The sequence below is a fragment of the Phalangium opilio genome, unplaced genomic scaffold (genome assembly GCF_054372755.1).
Source record: "Phalangium opilio isolate 3A_F unplaced genomic scaffold, DU_Popi_V2 ptg000045l_1, whole genome shotgun sequence".
Lineage (NCBI taxonomy): Eukaryota > Metazoa > Arthropoda > Arachnida > Opiliones > Phalangiidae > Phalangium > Phalangium opilio.
The window spans coordinates 2,001,985-2,015,529 of record NW_028324168.1 but is presented as its reverse complement, the minus strand read 5'-3'; the positions used below and the strand labels follow the sequence as shown (position 1 = coordinate 2,015,529).

Sequence of the window (13,545 nt, the reverse complement as noted above, 5' to 3'; positions counted from 1 at the left end):
ATGCCGTTTTTTGAAGTAAAATGGGTGTAATTTCGCTTTTTGTGGATCAAATGTCGTGAAAATTTAAGAAAAGGTGCGTAGTAACGTTTTCTAAAGTCCTACAAATTTTCAAGTTTCAAGAGTGAATAGTTTTTCAGTAAAAAAATAAAAACTAGGCCCAACCGATAAAGTTCGTCAAAGCAGTCTACGAATTAGCATTATGTCTATGAGAAAAATGCCGTTTTTTGGGGTAAAATGGGCGTAATTTCGTTTTTTGTGGATCAAATGTCTTGAAATTTTATTGAGAGGTGCGTAGTAACGTTTTCTAAAGTCCTACAAATCTTGAAGTTTCAAGCGCTAATAGTTTTTCAGTAAAAAATTAAAGACTAGGTCCAACCAATCCAGCTAATAACGCCTGAAGGGAATTCCCTTCTGATAACGTTCTTCATCAAAATACTGTATTTAATATCTTATATTTGATTTATTATTACAATTTACTAGTCGTTAAAACAACTTGTCAAATATGTGAAAACCAAGTACTACAAGTATTGGGGGAAAAATTATTTATTTGAAAAATTTGCCCAGCGCGTTTTAAAATGGCTAGAAGTCATCCAGAGTTGAAAAAACCACAAACTGAAAGTTTGATAATTTTTAGAAAAATAACTATTAGTCCTAAGCCTTTCAAAATATTATCTAAATTTTTAGTGTACTTTAATTTACAAATAGTAAAAAAATCAGGAAGCTAGAGCTTACATTTTTCACTTTCCTATAAAAGTTTGTTCATCAACTCGACAATTCCCCCTAACATTTCAGTGCTTTTTGTCTCAAAAATCTAGACTCGTTCATGTTTTTACTAGCTTTTCCACTACATCCCCTCGATTCTTGAAAATGCATGGGTTTTGAATTCTTTGAACGGGCTTCTATAGCGAGTGCAACTTGCGTGATCGAGTGGGCTGTGTCCCAAACGAAGTTGACGAAATTCGGTTATTTTTCAGAACTTTTCAGTTTTAAAAATGGCTACCACAATCGTCGATTTTCTCAGGTTTAAAATTTAAATATCGATAATTTCGGTAGATATAACGTTTAAAATAATTTTAGTTATAACAAATGTGATATAATAATGGAGGGTTTAGGTTTAAATGCTTTTATCAATCCTCAAAGACGGGAAATGAGCGTCGGTCAACATTTTACGAGATTCATAGGCCTTGGTTTAGTAATTACCTCTTTTTTTTTCTTTTTTTATTAATGAAACATAATTATAGAGTTTAATTTAACCTTCTAGAATAATCCACAAGCGGATAACCAATTCGTAACATTTGAAACGGGTGTTAATTTGATTCCGGAAGTGTCAACTACTACATGTCCTCAAATTATTGGTCAAAATCTTGTCATTGATTCCAACCTCGGTAATACAAATGACGCTACGTGCGGTAGCTACACGCCCTCTAGCTCTGTACAACCAGGATTTACCACTCAAGCTGTGCCATCCGAAGTTCGTCGAACTAACTATTGTGACAGATGTGACAAACAATTTCAGTTTGAAGACATGTTGGCTGAACACTTACGAGCCTTTCACAAAGTTGCTAAACCTTATTGCTGCCACATTTGTCACGAAACCTTTCGCCAGAAATTCTCTGTTGATGCCCATCTTAGAAAAGAGCACAATTTCGATATCCCCATTAAGAAATCTAAGATTCAAAAGCTAGATAATGGTACATACGCGTGTGACCTTTGTAGTAGTACTTATCCCAAGTTAAGTAAAGCTTACAGCCATCGTTTAAGACATTTTCACAAAAGACACGTATGCCCCCATTGCGAAGCGTCATTTTACGAGTATAAAAACTTGAAAAAACATTTAACAATTCACGATAAGCCTACTTCAATCGCGGGAGCGAAACTGAAGACAGAGAAGCGTAAAATTGGAGTTCAGAGAGTGAGGTTAAGAAACGAGAACTTGTTACGCGTGAAAAAGGTGTTTTGCGCGGAATGTAATAAAGGCTTTCATAATAATTACTCTCTGAACCTCCATGTTAAAATTAACCACCAAGGCATTAAGCCATTTAGTTGTGATCTATGTAACCTATCATTTTGCGTTAAGAGAAGTTTGCATCTTCACAAATTTAAAAAACATAATGTAAAACCACTTGAGAGAATCATACGTAAGAAATTACCTAAACCAGCCTTTGAAAATCCTAAGAAACATTTATGCGAAATATGTAGTAAACAATATAGTAGCAAATATCAATTTAGATTGCATAGAAAAACTCATTTTGGGGAAACGGGTTTGTCCTTTCCGTGTTTTTTATGCGAAGAATGCTTTCAAGAACGCGAAACAATGACGGAACACATGAGGGAAGTTCATAACTTACGGGATTCTAATTTAAAAATGCCTAAAAAGGGGGAGAATGGCTTATATACGTGCGAGGATCCTGAATGCCAGAAAACGTTTGTTAGAGCTCATGATTATTTTGAACATCGTCAGGAATGTCACGGAGATAAACGATTCGTTTGCCCTTTTTGCTCAAAAGCCTTTACTAAAACCACTCTTTTTCGTACTCATTTGAATACCCATACTGGTGTTAAGCCTCATGTATGTTTGGTCTGTAAAATATCCTTCAGTAGCCGAACAAACTTGAATCTGCACATGAAGGTTCATTTCAAAATGAACCCTTTCTATTGCGCCGCTTGCAATAAAACCTTCGCTACTGACGAGATGTTTAAAGATCATAGAACGTTTCACGAAGGTAAATCGCCCTTCATGTGCGAGAAGTGTTACAGAGGATTCAAAGAGAAGGATCAACTTGAGAAACACGAGTTATGGGGGCATCGCGAGTTGCAAAAGAATTTCCTTTGCAAATTTTGCAATCATACTTTCGTCTCGAAATGTACTTTGAATAAGCATTTGAAGTCATTTTGCAAAAGCGTCGACGCCTCGACTATTAATAGAAATATTTGCCAATTTTGCGGGCGGAACTATAAGCATTATACTACTCTTAGAAGTCATCTTAAAACTTGCGAATTGAACGTTAATCACGAATTACCGGAGGAACTTTCTTCGACCACGAGGAAATCTCCGAGAGTAACTAAAAACAGTACCAAAACGATTCCAGATGACGTTGAAAACATTGCGATTACTGAAGCGTTCATTTGCAAATGTTGTTTTTTGACTTTTGTGAACAAAAATGTATTATTCAAACACGTTGAACGCGAACACCCCGAATTGAATGTGGCGAACGAAGTTATTTTAGGACTTTACGATAAAAATCAAATGCCCGATTTTAATTTACCCAACGAATACCTTTCGAAACAAATTGCCGACGACACGGATTCGAAAAACATTCAAATTATGTACAGGATCATAAAATACCTTTGTAACGTTTGCAACATACCTTACGCGTCAAAAAACTTGTTTGTAAGACACGTAGAGAAATTTCATCCTAATTACAAAGAGATGGTAACCAATGACACCATACCGTTAAAATTGGAAACGAAAGACAATTCGCAACAGGAAGAAATCGTATCCGAAGAATCTAATCAAGAATCAGCCGATGATGAAAATAAGAAACCATCCAAAAATGGCCGAAAAACTTGTCGAAAAAGTTCGCGGATCATGAAGCAAAAAGAGAAGAAACCCGATTTTTCATCGTGTCCATATTGCGGAACAAGATACGTGTCAAAAAGCGCTTTGGACAGACACGTGGCTAAACTTCATCCAAATGAAAGTCAACCTGACGTCGAAAGTGATTCTTCCTTCGATGATGGCGGTGATTACGATATTTCTAAGAAATCATCCCAAGGTTCAACCAAAGCGTCCCAAGGTTCGACCAAAGCGTCCCAAGGTTCGACCAAAGCGTCCCAAGGTTCGACCAAAGCGTCCCAAGGTTCGACCAAAGCGTCCCAAGGTTCGACCAAAGCGTCCCAAGGTTCGACCAAAGCGTCCGAAAGTTCGACCAAAGCGTCCGAAAGTTCGACCAAAGCGTCCGAAAGTTCAACCAAAGTTGAACACAAATGCAAACTGTGTAAAATTGTCTACACCAAAATGCATTACTTGGATAAGCACATCGCAAAATATCACCCAGACTACAATGATCCAAACCCGAAAAGTTTCATTGCGAATTCTGGAGTCGAAACATCAAATAAGGACGAGGTTAAAACTTGTGACACCTTTCGGTGCGCCATTTGTAAAGTAACCTACTCCAGACGTCACAATCTGGAAAAACACATTACAAAAATGCATACGAAGGAAATTCTCGATGAAACTTCGCAATCTGAGTTCAATCCCGGGGATTATATTGAATCAACGGAACAGAATACTACATCTCATCAGGATTTAGAATGCGAAATTTGCGACGAGAAATACAAAGTTCAAGGTTTTTTAGACGCTCATATAAGGAAAAATCATTCCGAGTTTTGGGAGAGTTACGTTAAAAAGAAAACGCAGGAAGCCGAGCAAACAAAGGAACCTGTTGACAGTGAGAGCGAAGAAGTGACCTGCGAATATTTCTGCAAAATTTGTCGTATGCCTTATAATCTTAAGAAGAATTTAGATCGACACGTTACGAAATTTCACCCTGATTATTATCAACTATATCCCGAAGATAAAATTGTAGAGATTGTTGAACAAAATGTAGACGAAATTCAAACCCCAAGTGAGAAACCAGACATTTTGCAACAGCTTAGGGACGAAATCTCGAAGGATTTAGTCGAAGATAACCCTACTCCTAACATCGCGAATGATGTGGTCTACACATCACACGGTACTTCCGCCCAGTATTCAGTCAATGTAAATTACTCAAATTCAAGCTACGCTACTCAAACCACAAACTACAATAATTACACTCCGGGAATTTTCTCGTCACAGAATTTTCACTCCGTTCAAAACGTAGATAAATCCGGGATTATTAATTCCAATCAAAGAGTTGTGGTCGTTCCTCAACCCGTCACAACAGCTTTTAATTACAATAATTATCAAGGAAATAATTTTAATCAAGGCGCGTATCAAGCTAATTATAATCAGATTAACGATTCAAACGCCGCGAAAAATGACGAGGAAGCTTCGGATCAGGACGATTACATCGTACCTGAATCAGGTTTCGAAGTGAATTACGATTCCGACGATTGCGACGATCCCAAAGTTATCAACGAAGGGAAATCGGAATCGGAACAAAATATCGACGAAGACAAAACAGCTAGTACCTTTTTGGAAGTGTTCAATAGTAGCGCTTCATTGAATACCCCAATTAGCAAGCCAATTGGTACTGCTCGTAAGAAGTCAATTGACGAGCAACCGCAAATCAAAATCACGGAAAAAGAAAAGGCCAAGGGATTCTTCTGCAAGATATGTCCGATGTATTATTTGAGAAAAATATATTTGAAGAATCATTATTCGAAAGAACATCCGGATGAAACCGTTCTTTTAGAAGAATTGAATAAAGAACTCGAAAGTGAAGGTCACATTAAACTTAACTCCAAGTTCACTTGCGATATTTGCAAGAAAGATTTCACCAGAAAGGAATTTCTAATAAGGCATCATAAAAGTTTGCATATTGGTGAGAGAAATTTCGTTTGTCAGATTTGCAACGCCGCTTACAAATGCAAATCTAATCTACAAAGACATCATGAACATCATATTAAAAATCCTTTTCATTGCGAAAAATGTAACGATTGTTTCAAAACTGCGGAGTTACTAGAAGAACACTACGATAAAATTCACGTTAACGGAATTAAATGTAATTTTTGCGAAAAACAAGTCTGTGATGAGAAAAGATTGAAATTACACGTTCAAAAAAAGCATCCGAATGCTGCTAAAGAAGTTAAGTCAGGTTTAGATGATAAAGATAAAAAGGTTAGTGGCGCGGTAAAGGGTAAAAAGGGGAAGAAAGGGGTCAAAACGAAATCTAAGGATAAAAAGAATCCTAGCGATGATAGCGAAACGGACGAACCTACTGATAAATGTAACAAACGAAAAATAAAATCCATTGATGATATGATATTACGTTTGAGCACTGAATCCGAAGATAGTCATGGGGCGAAAACTGAGATTGTAGAAAATATTAGACCCAAAAGGATGAGAAAAATGAAATCAAAGTAAATTTGTTAACACGCTTGTAATAATTTTTTATTTGTACTTTTATAATGAAAATAAATGCAAAGTTTGCACATTCTATAATTTTCTTCTCAAACTAACACAGCCAACTAAGGGAGTTCTGACTTCTCTATACAGGGTTCATACAACTTTTGGAAAACAAATTTCCCTGAGATTTCCAGGTTTTTTCCATATACTTCCCTGAGTCTTCCAGGTTTTTCCCGTATACGGAGCATCCTATGAAGTCAATGTTAACGAACGAGGGAAAGGGGTAATAGGACTATTACATAATCAAAGGACATCCCCGTATGAGCCTCCAAAGTATAGTGTAATGTTAATCCAATGGAGGGTGGTATGTTCACGAACATTTTGCTTAATTACTCGGCCCCTGTTTGAAGCAAATTTCCCTGATTCCCCTGAATTTTACTAAAAATTCTAAATTTCCCTGACTTTTCCCTGAGGTTTTTGTCAACTATTTATTTCTCTGATTTTTCCAGGTTTTCCCTGTTTTCCAGGCTTGTATGAACCCTGTCTATAATAATACTGTATCTTTGACTTTTTTATTCAAGGAATTTAATTTTATTTTCGGTTCATTATAAATTAATTAATTTCCGTACGTATTTATTTATTTTTTCAGACAGACAACAATTCTCCTCGCAGCACCCCGAAAACAATACCACCACAAAAAAATCTATGCTCAGACAGACATCTATATCGTTTCAAGTAGGCTCCCTAGAAACTCGTTTCTAGATTGAGTAGGGCATTGTGACGATAGATGGCACCACCGTCCCTGTTTTCAAATTCACGTTTTTGAACCGTCGTCTGCTAAGTTCTAGTGGCACTTTTTCAAACAAGTAGTCGGGTTACTCATTCATCTATCAACAACTGTTTTCTGTGGATATTTCGATAAATAAACCAGGACAACAATCAAATGGAGTTATAATGGCGAGTAATACATTTTTTATATTAAAATATATCGTGGTTTCGTAAATCAACCCCTAATTTTTCAATAATGATAAAGTTTCGTGTTAAGCCTTAACTGTCAAATACTCAAATTCCCTGGCGGTAGGGTTAACGGATTTCGATTGCAGTAAAAAAAATGTTGAAAATGGCGGTGAAGGCTGAACATTGTAATGTAGCGGGTGTTGATACCCACAATTGTAGGTTGTTAAAGTTCGTACATAAAATGTAGTTTAAATTTGAAACTTAAATTAACGTAAAAATGGAAGGGTTTGGTCGCGTTGGTCCCTTCCAAAGTCCATACTTTAGTCGCGTTCAAAACTACCCAGCTCAGTTTTTGACATCTTTCCAAGGCCTTGGCAATGTAAGTTAATGGTTATAATGAAGCCAAAATCCCCGGAATTTCGCGGATTAATTTAAAAATTTAATAGAATATGGCACCAAATGTGTCAACGTCCAACTTTGCTGGTCCATCACACGCATTTACAGTTCCTCAACAACAACCGATAGTTACCTCACAATCACAACCTCAAATTTCTATACCCGAGCTACAACCTCACGATCAGAGAAATGGGGAAAGTAGCTGCGGAAGTAACAGTAAAGAAACTCCTCAAAACGCCGTGGCATCCCAAATAAACGACGTCGGAGGAGGTTTAACTCAGGATAACTCTGCTGCCAGAGCTCCGAGCTCTGTTTTACTTTGCGAACATTGTAATCGAAAATTTCCTATCCGAAGTGCATTATGCGAACATTTAAGGGCTTATCATAATGTTAAAAAGGCCTATACTTGTCAGGAACAGGGTTGTAACGGTTCATTTATGAAACAGAAGAGTTTAGATTGCCATCGTAAGAATGTTCACCATGAAAATGTTAATGTAGAGAAAAGAAAGTATAAATTAGTGAATGGCAGGTGGACTTGCGATATTTGCAACAAAACTTTTAATTCCCAAGCCGCTGTTTGTAATCATCGCTTTTTTCATTACGAACCGCGGTTCGCTTGTATTTATTGCGAGAAAAAGTTTCACCTGAATGGTGGATTACAAAGACATTTAAAACGTCACAGAGGAGAGATTCCAAGCCAAGCTGAAAAAACATTCCCTTGTCCTCAATGTAAACGTAGATTTAGAAAGGTAGAATCGTTGAACAATCACGATTGCGGAAACAAAACGGGTGTAAAATATAAACCCAAACCTTCCAAAACAAAAACGGGACAATTTAAGAGTGATAAAGTTAAAAATCATTTGTGTGAGAATTGCGGGAAGGGTTACTGTTCGAACGAATCTTTACTTCAACACGTACTAAAAGCCCACGGAGATAATTCATGCAAACAATGTTCAACCACTTTTGATAATCCTAGAGATCTTTTATATCATATAACGGAAACACATAACGAGGAACCTCCCCCCGAATTGGTCGAACGCATTTCCAAAATTAAAGATCAAAGATTAGGGGAATTTCTATGCGAATTTTGCAGCAAAATATTTTTCAGAACTTCGGTTTTTAACAAACACATGTTGATTCATTACGAAAAGGAGCTTCAATCGCAATGTCCCGTTTGCAAAACTCAATTCACTTCCCAAGAAGAAGTTAAAAGTCACATCGAGGAAACTCACAAAGACGTTGATTTGACTAAAATCGCTCCGTTAACGTTACCAAAATGCCAATTATGTAATAAAAAATTTAGAAACGAAGAGGCGTTACAAATCCATAATAACAGATTACACGCTCCTAAAGAGAAAGTTTGCCCTTATTGTAGTAAAGTCTTCTCAGGGAGGACCAAGAAAGCTTATTATATTCACGTTCGAATTCATAATGGTTTTAAACCCTACCAATGTAATCATTGCGATAAACGTTTTGCCCAGAAAGGAAATTTAAATATGCACGTTGAAAGTCACTTAAAAGATAACCCCCTTTACTGTAGACAGTGTAAGATACTTTTTGTCACGAAAGAAAAACATCAGGAACACTTAAACGAGAAACATATTGGGAAATCTAAGTATATTTGTAAGAAATGTTACTGGGGTTCCGATGACAAAGAAAAATACGAGTATCACTTGCATAGAAATCATAGAAAAGAAGTTAGCGATGATAAAAAGCCTCATAAATGTCAGTTTTGTCCGAATCGTTACACGGAATGGCATAGTTTAAGGAATCACTATACGAAATGTAAGGCAAATCTTGAGAAAATCATTCCCCCTCCCCCGAGTCTTAGAAATAAAAAGCAACTCCCCAAAAACGTTGAAGAAATCCCCGTTCGCGAGGAATTTTTATGTAAAGCGTGTTATTTTGTTTTCAAAACACCAGCGCGATGTTACTATCATTTTGTTTCTGTTCACTCAAATTTGTCCGATGATAATTTCTTCGGCGCGAATATGATGGTGGGATTAAATAGATGCGATGAAGAAACGGCCTTTAACAAGGTAGATACGTTCATGGCCGAAGAAACAAACTCGGCCTTCAAAAAAGCCCCATTTTTCTGTAAAATTTGTCACGTTTTTTACGCGTCAATCGCTGGTTTCGATCGTCATTTGGAATGGTTTCATCCTATTCACGAAAAAGTCTTTATGGGGGCCCCATCGGCAATGAAAGAACGTAGAGGATCCATCTTGCCTTCGAAGAGATCGAAAAGACGACTTAGATCAACGGAAAACGAAGACACCGATTCAGAAAGCGATGGTGATGAACAAACTGACGAATCTCTTATTGAATTTGACGATAATGATACCATTATTTCGTTGTTATCCGATGTCAATATGGATGATGTAAGCTCATCAGATGAAAAAGAACCAACGGGTCCCGTTCCTAATTTTGTGCGGTGCAAGATATGTAAGAAAATGCGGAGTTGCGAAGAAAAACTGGAGAGACATTACGCGAAACGGCATCCAGATGAACAATTTAAGATTCCCGATTCCAATTCAACACTGAAGACAAATACCGCGCCTAATTTTTCAACCAAAGCCGTTAATTTAAGCTGCAAACATTGTTTTCAACATTTTAAGAAATTTTCATACCTTAAACAACATATTTCCAAACATCATAGCTCTAAAAACCCCGCTAAACCTACTATTAAAGACTACAAACCCAAATCTCGGGATTTATACCTTTGCAAAATTTGCAAGATACCTTATAGTGGTCGTCGTGGGATTATTACACACTTGGAAAATACTCACTTGGATATCAAAATACCCGTTGGGTCAATCAAGAGCTACAAGGAAAAGTTAAAAGAATTCGTTTATATCGGTAATTTTGGGGAGTTGAAAGCCCTGATGATGGAGGGTAAACAGAATAAAAAGACTTCATCAGAGGTTAAGGGAAGCGCTAAAAAGTCGTCAAAAGAAAAAGGCAGAATTATCGAAGAAGGAGACACGACCCAAGTTGAGAAAACGTCTGACGTTGTGACTTTGGAAAATGAAAAAGAAAATATATCCACGTCTCGCAAACGTCAAGATAATCTTCCCGGAACTGCTCCCCCCAACGATCAGTTTGAGGAAAATCAACTGGATAGAACCAACTTAAACGCCAAGAAATTCATGTGTAAAGTTTGCAATATCGGTTGGGGTTACCAGGCATTTTTGGACAGTCACATAAAACGCTGGCATCCTGACTACTTCGACCTTTACCCCCACGAGAAACAATCGCCAGAGTCCCTTTTGAAACAAGTCATGCAAGACACCGTCAGAATGATGAAACTAAAAGAAGCCAGACTCACTAGAACCAGGACGGTGACGAAGACGAGGGTGGTGAAAAAGAAAAAGACTGGACGGAGGAGATTGCTGTTGGTACTTCCGAATCAAGAACCTCAATCCAAGAACTGCTCGGAAAATGTTGAAGGTCAGAAAGGTTACGAGTCTTCCAACGGTGAGAGTGAAGGGGGAGGAGAAGCCAATCAAAATTTATCTTCCGATACGGATTCCAGAGAAAACGCACGGGATTTAAGCACTAAAGTTAATCACGAAGAACCCAAGAGAATCAACGATAATAAGACGAATTATCAACAACATTACGCGCCAGATGCAGCTAGAAAAAATATTTACCAAGTTCCTGATGTCTCGCCGCAAGTTTCTCAAGCCCAACATCAACCTAATCATTTATCGCAACAACAACAACAACATAGTCAAAGGAATCATCAAATTCAAAATCCCCCCACTTCAAATCATAATCAAGCTAGAAGAATGGGCCGAAATAACGCTAACAGTGGCGATTTAATTCATAACATGTTACATACTCCCGGCATCAGTAACGCTGAAAGACAGAGCGGTATGAACAATAATAACGTATCGGTACCTCCGAGTATCGGTGGTCCCAGTCATCCGTACAACAATCAACTCTACCAGACTTATTTGTCATCGTTCGATCAATACCCAGCCGTCAATCAAAATCCAGTTTTTCCAACTCCGTCATTCGGAGAACGACCCGAAACTCAAATGAACCAACCTGGTAAAGAATTCCCCTTCCCCGATTGGGACAGTATTTTCACGTCTCCAGTGAAGAATAAGAATGTACCCATCACTACAATGAATACTTATAATCAAAGCCATCATCATAATTCGCAAGTACACGATCGGCCGCCGAACACCTCGCATTTCGGTAACGCTAATACCGGGCAACATTATCCGGGAATGTCATTCCAGAATCAGTCTATAAATCATCATCAAGATCCTTGTTTAATGACTCCGCAAAGTGGACTTCATCAACCCTATTTGAATCCTAATATCCCTTCAACTTCTCATCACGGACCGCCAAATTACTCCAGCGCTATCTTACAAAATCAATTGATACCTTTAGCCAGCGTCGCTAATTATCAAGGGCCTCCCGGGAACAGTAATTCCAGTACTTTAACACTGATTGGAGAGAAGTCGACACCAAGACAAGTACATCCTCCGCAGAATATGCCACCTACTCAGAAAGGTCCTCGAGATAACTTACGCAGCGACTCGGAAGAAGAACGCAACATTCAGGACACTGCGTTTGGTATTAACTACGACTCTGAGAGTAGTTGCGATGACCCTAAGAAGAAATCGGCGCAACCGAAAGTTGGAGCTGAGATAGAAAACCTTCAAAACAAGAAGGGCAATGACGGATCTAATTTATTGGAGAAAAATTCGGAAAAGACTGTTATTTCAAAGGATCAAGGCAGTAGCGAGAAAATTGATAATCCAGTAACGTTCACAGTCACATCTAGACGAAGAGATAAACAAGACGAGCCCGTTTGCACTCTCAGCTCGAAAGAACTCGAAGAAGCCAGGTCTAAAGTTCATTTTTGTAAAGTGTGCCCCATGTATTACGTCAAAAAGAAATTTTTGGTGCTTCATTACGAACGAGATCATCCGAATTCTCTGGATTTGATCGAGGATTTGAAAAAAGAAACTGTTCAGATTCAAAAAGAGGGCAACATCTTAACCTGTCGATTTTGTCAGAAAAAATGGAATGGACAATACAAACTCAATCGTCACATACAAAGCTGTCACAACGAAGATAGATTCCAATGCAATTTATGCGACGACACCTTCAGTAGAAAACACGCCCTAAATCGACACTTGGAAACGCATTTCCTAAAAGGTTCCTACAAGTGTAACATATGCGATAAAGAGTTTAAAACCCAAGATACCTTTGAGAAACATCGTTACAAACATAAAGAAAATTGCCCCTTTGATTGCCCCAATTGCGAACGCTCCTTTTCCACCGAGGTTGGTTTGAAGAAACACGTGGAGAACTTTTGTAAAAGATCCTACGAATGCCCCGATTGCGATCTGACCTTTGAAAATCGCCAGGAACTAAAAGAACACTCTTTTGAACACTCTGATAACCGGGTCGAATGCCCAAAATGTAATAAGAAATTTAGCCGGAAAAGAAACTTGAAAAATCATATTGAAAGATTTTGCCAGAAGGATAGAGAAGGGAATGAGAAACCGAAACGGAAGTATACTAAGAGAATTAAACGGAAGAAGGCCAAATGCACTTCCGACGAAGAGATGGATGATAGTGTCGCTGATGATGATGATGTTTTCAATAAATTTATTTCGGATGATGAAATGGATAAACGCGAAGATGAAAGAAAATCGGAAGAAAAACCTCGGAAACTTAAAGCGTCTCCTAAAAAATTAGTTAAACCTAAATCCGTCACGTTTATTGATAGTAGTTCGAACGAAGATACTCAGGATAGTGAATTTAGTGAAGGGGAGAAGGAGGAAACGGTCATCTCTCGGAAATCTAGCGTAACGAGACCTTCCCGAGCCTGTAGGCCTAAAAGTTTTGTAGAAGTAGATCTTGATGATTAAATTAAATACTTAAATTAATTTAATGTACTGTCAGTATTTGAATGTCTTATGTGAATTTTTTGTACTTTTAATTGTTTTTAAGATTATCATCGCGCCTATGTGTATATTTAAATAATTTATAATTAAAGTGTGTAAGCATCATTTTAAATGTTCTTTATATTATTTTCAGCCTTTTAAAAATGGCTCGTTGCCACAGCTGAGTTTGAATTTCCCGAGCTCCCAAAGCCTCCCATCCTTCCCTTC

General features: G+C 37.8%; 3 protein-coding genes across 3 annotated transcripts in view; 2 read left to right on the top strand and 1 right to left on the bottom strand.

Annotated features, from left to right (window-relative positions):
• LOC149676651 (uncharacterized) overlaps positions 1 to 13,545 on the bottom strand; it is a 53,881-nt gene that overhangs the window by 17,957 nt on the left and 22,379 nt on the right. The window lies entirely within an intron of this gene.
• Positions 968 to 6,148, top strand: LOC149676656 (uncharacterized). Its single transcript, XM_089837709.1, has 2 exons — positions 968 to 1,192; positions 1,262 to 6,148. The coding sequence occupies exons 1-2, from the start codon at positions 1,100 to 1,102 to the stop codon at positions 6,068 to 6,070; spliced, it is 4,902 nt and encodes a 1,633-aa protein (XP_089693835.1). The 5' UTR covers positions 968 to 1,099; the 3' UTR covers positions 6,071 to 6,148.
• On the top strand, positions 6,853 to 13,443 carry LOC149676655 (uncharacterized). Its single transcript, XM_089837705.1, has 2 exons — positions 6,853 to 7,388; positions 7,456 to 13,443. The coding sequence occupies exons 1-2, from the start codon at positions 7,287 to 7,289 to the stop codon at positions 13,300 to 13,302; spliced, it is 5,949 nt and encodes a 1,982-aa protein (XP_089693831.1). The 5' UTR covers positions 6,853 to 7,286; the 3' UTR covers positions 13,303 to 13,443.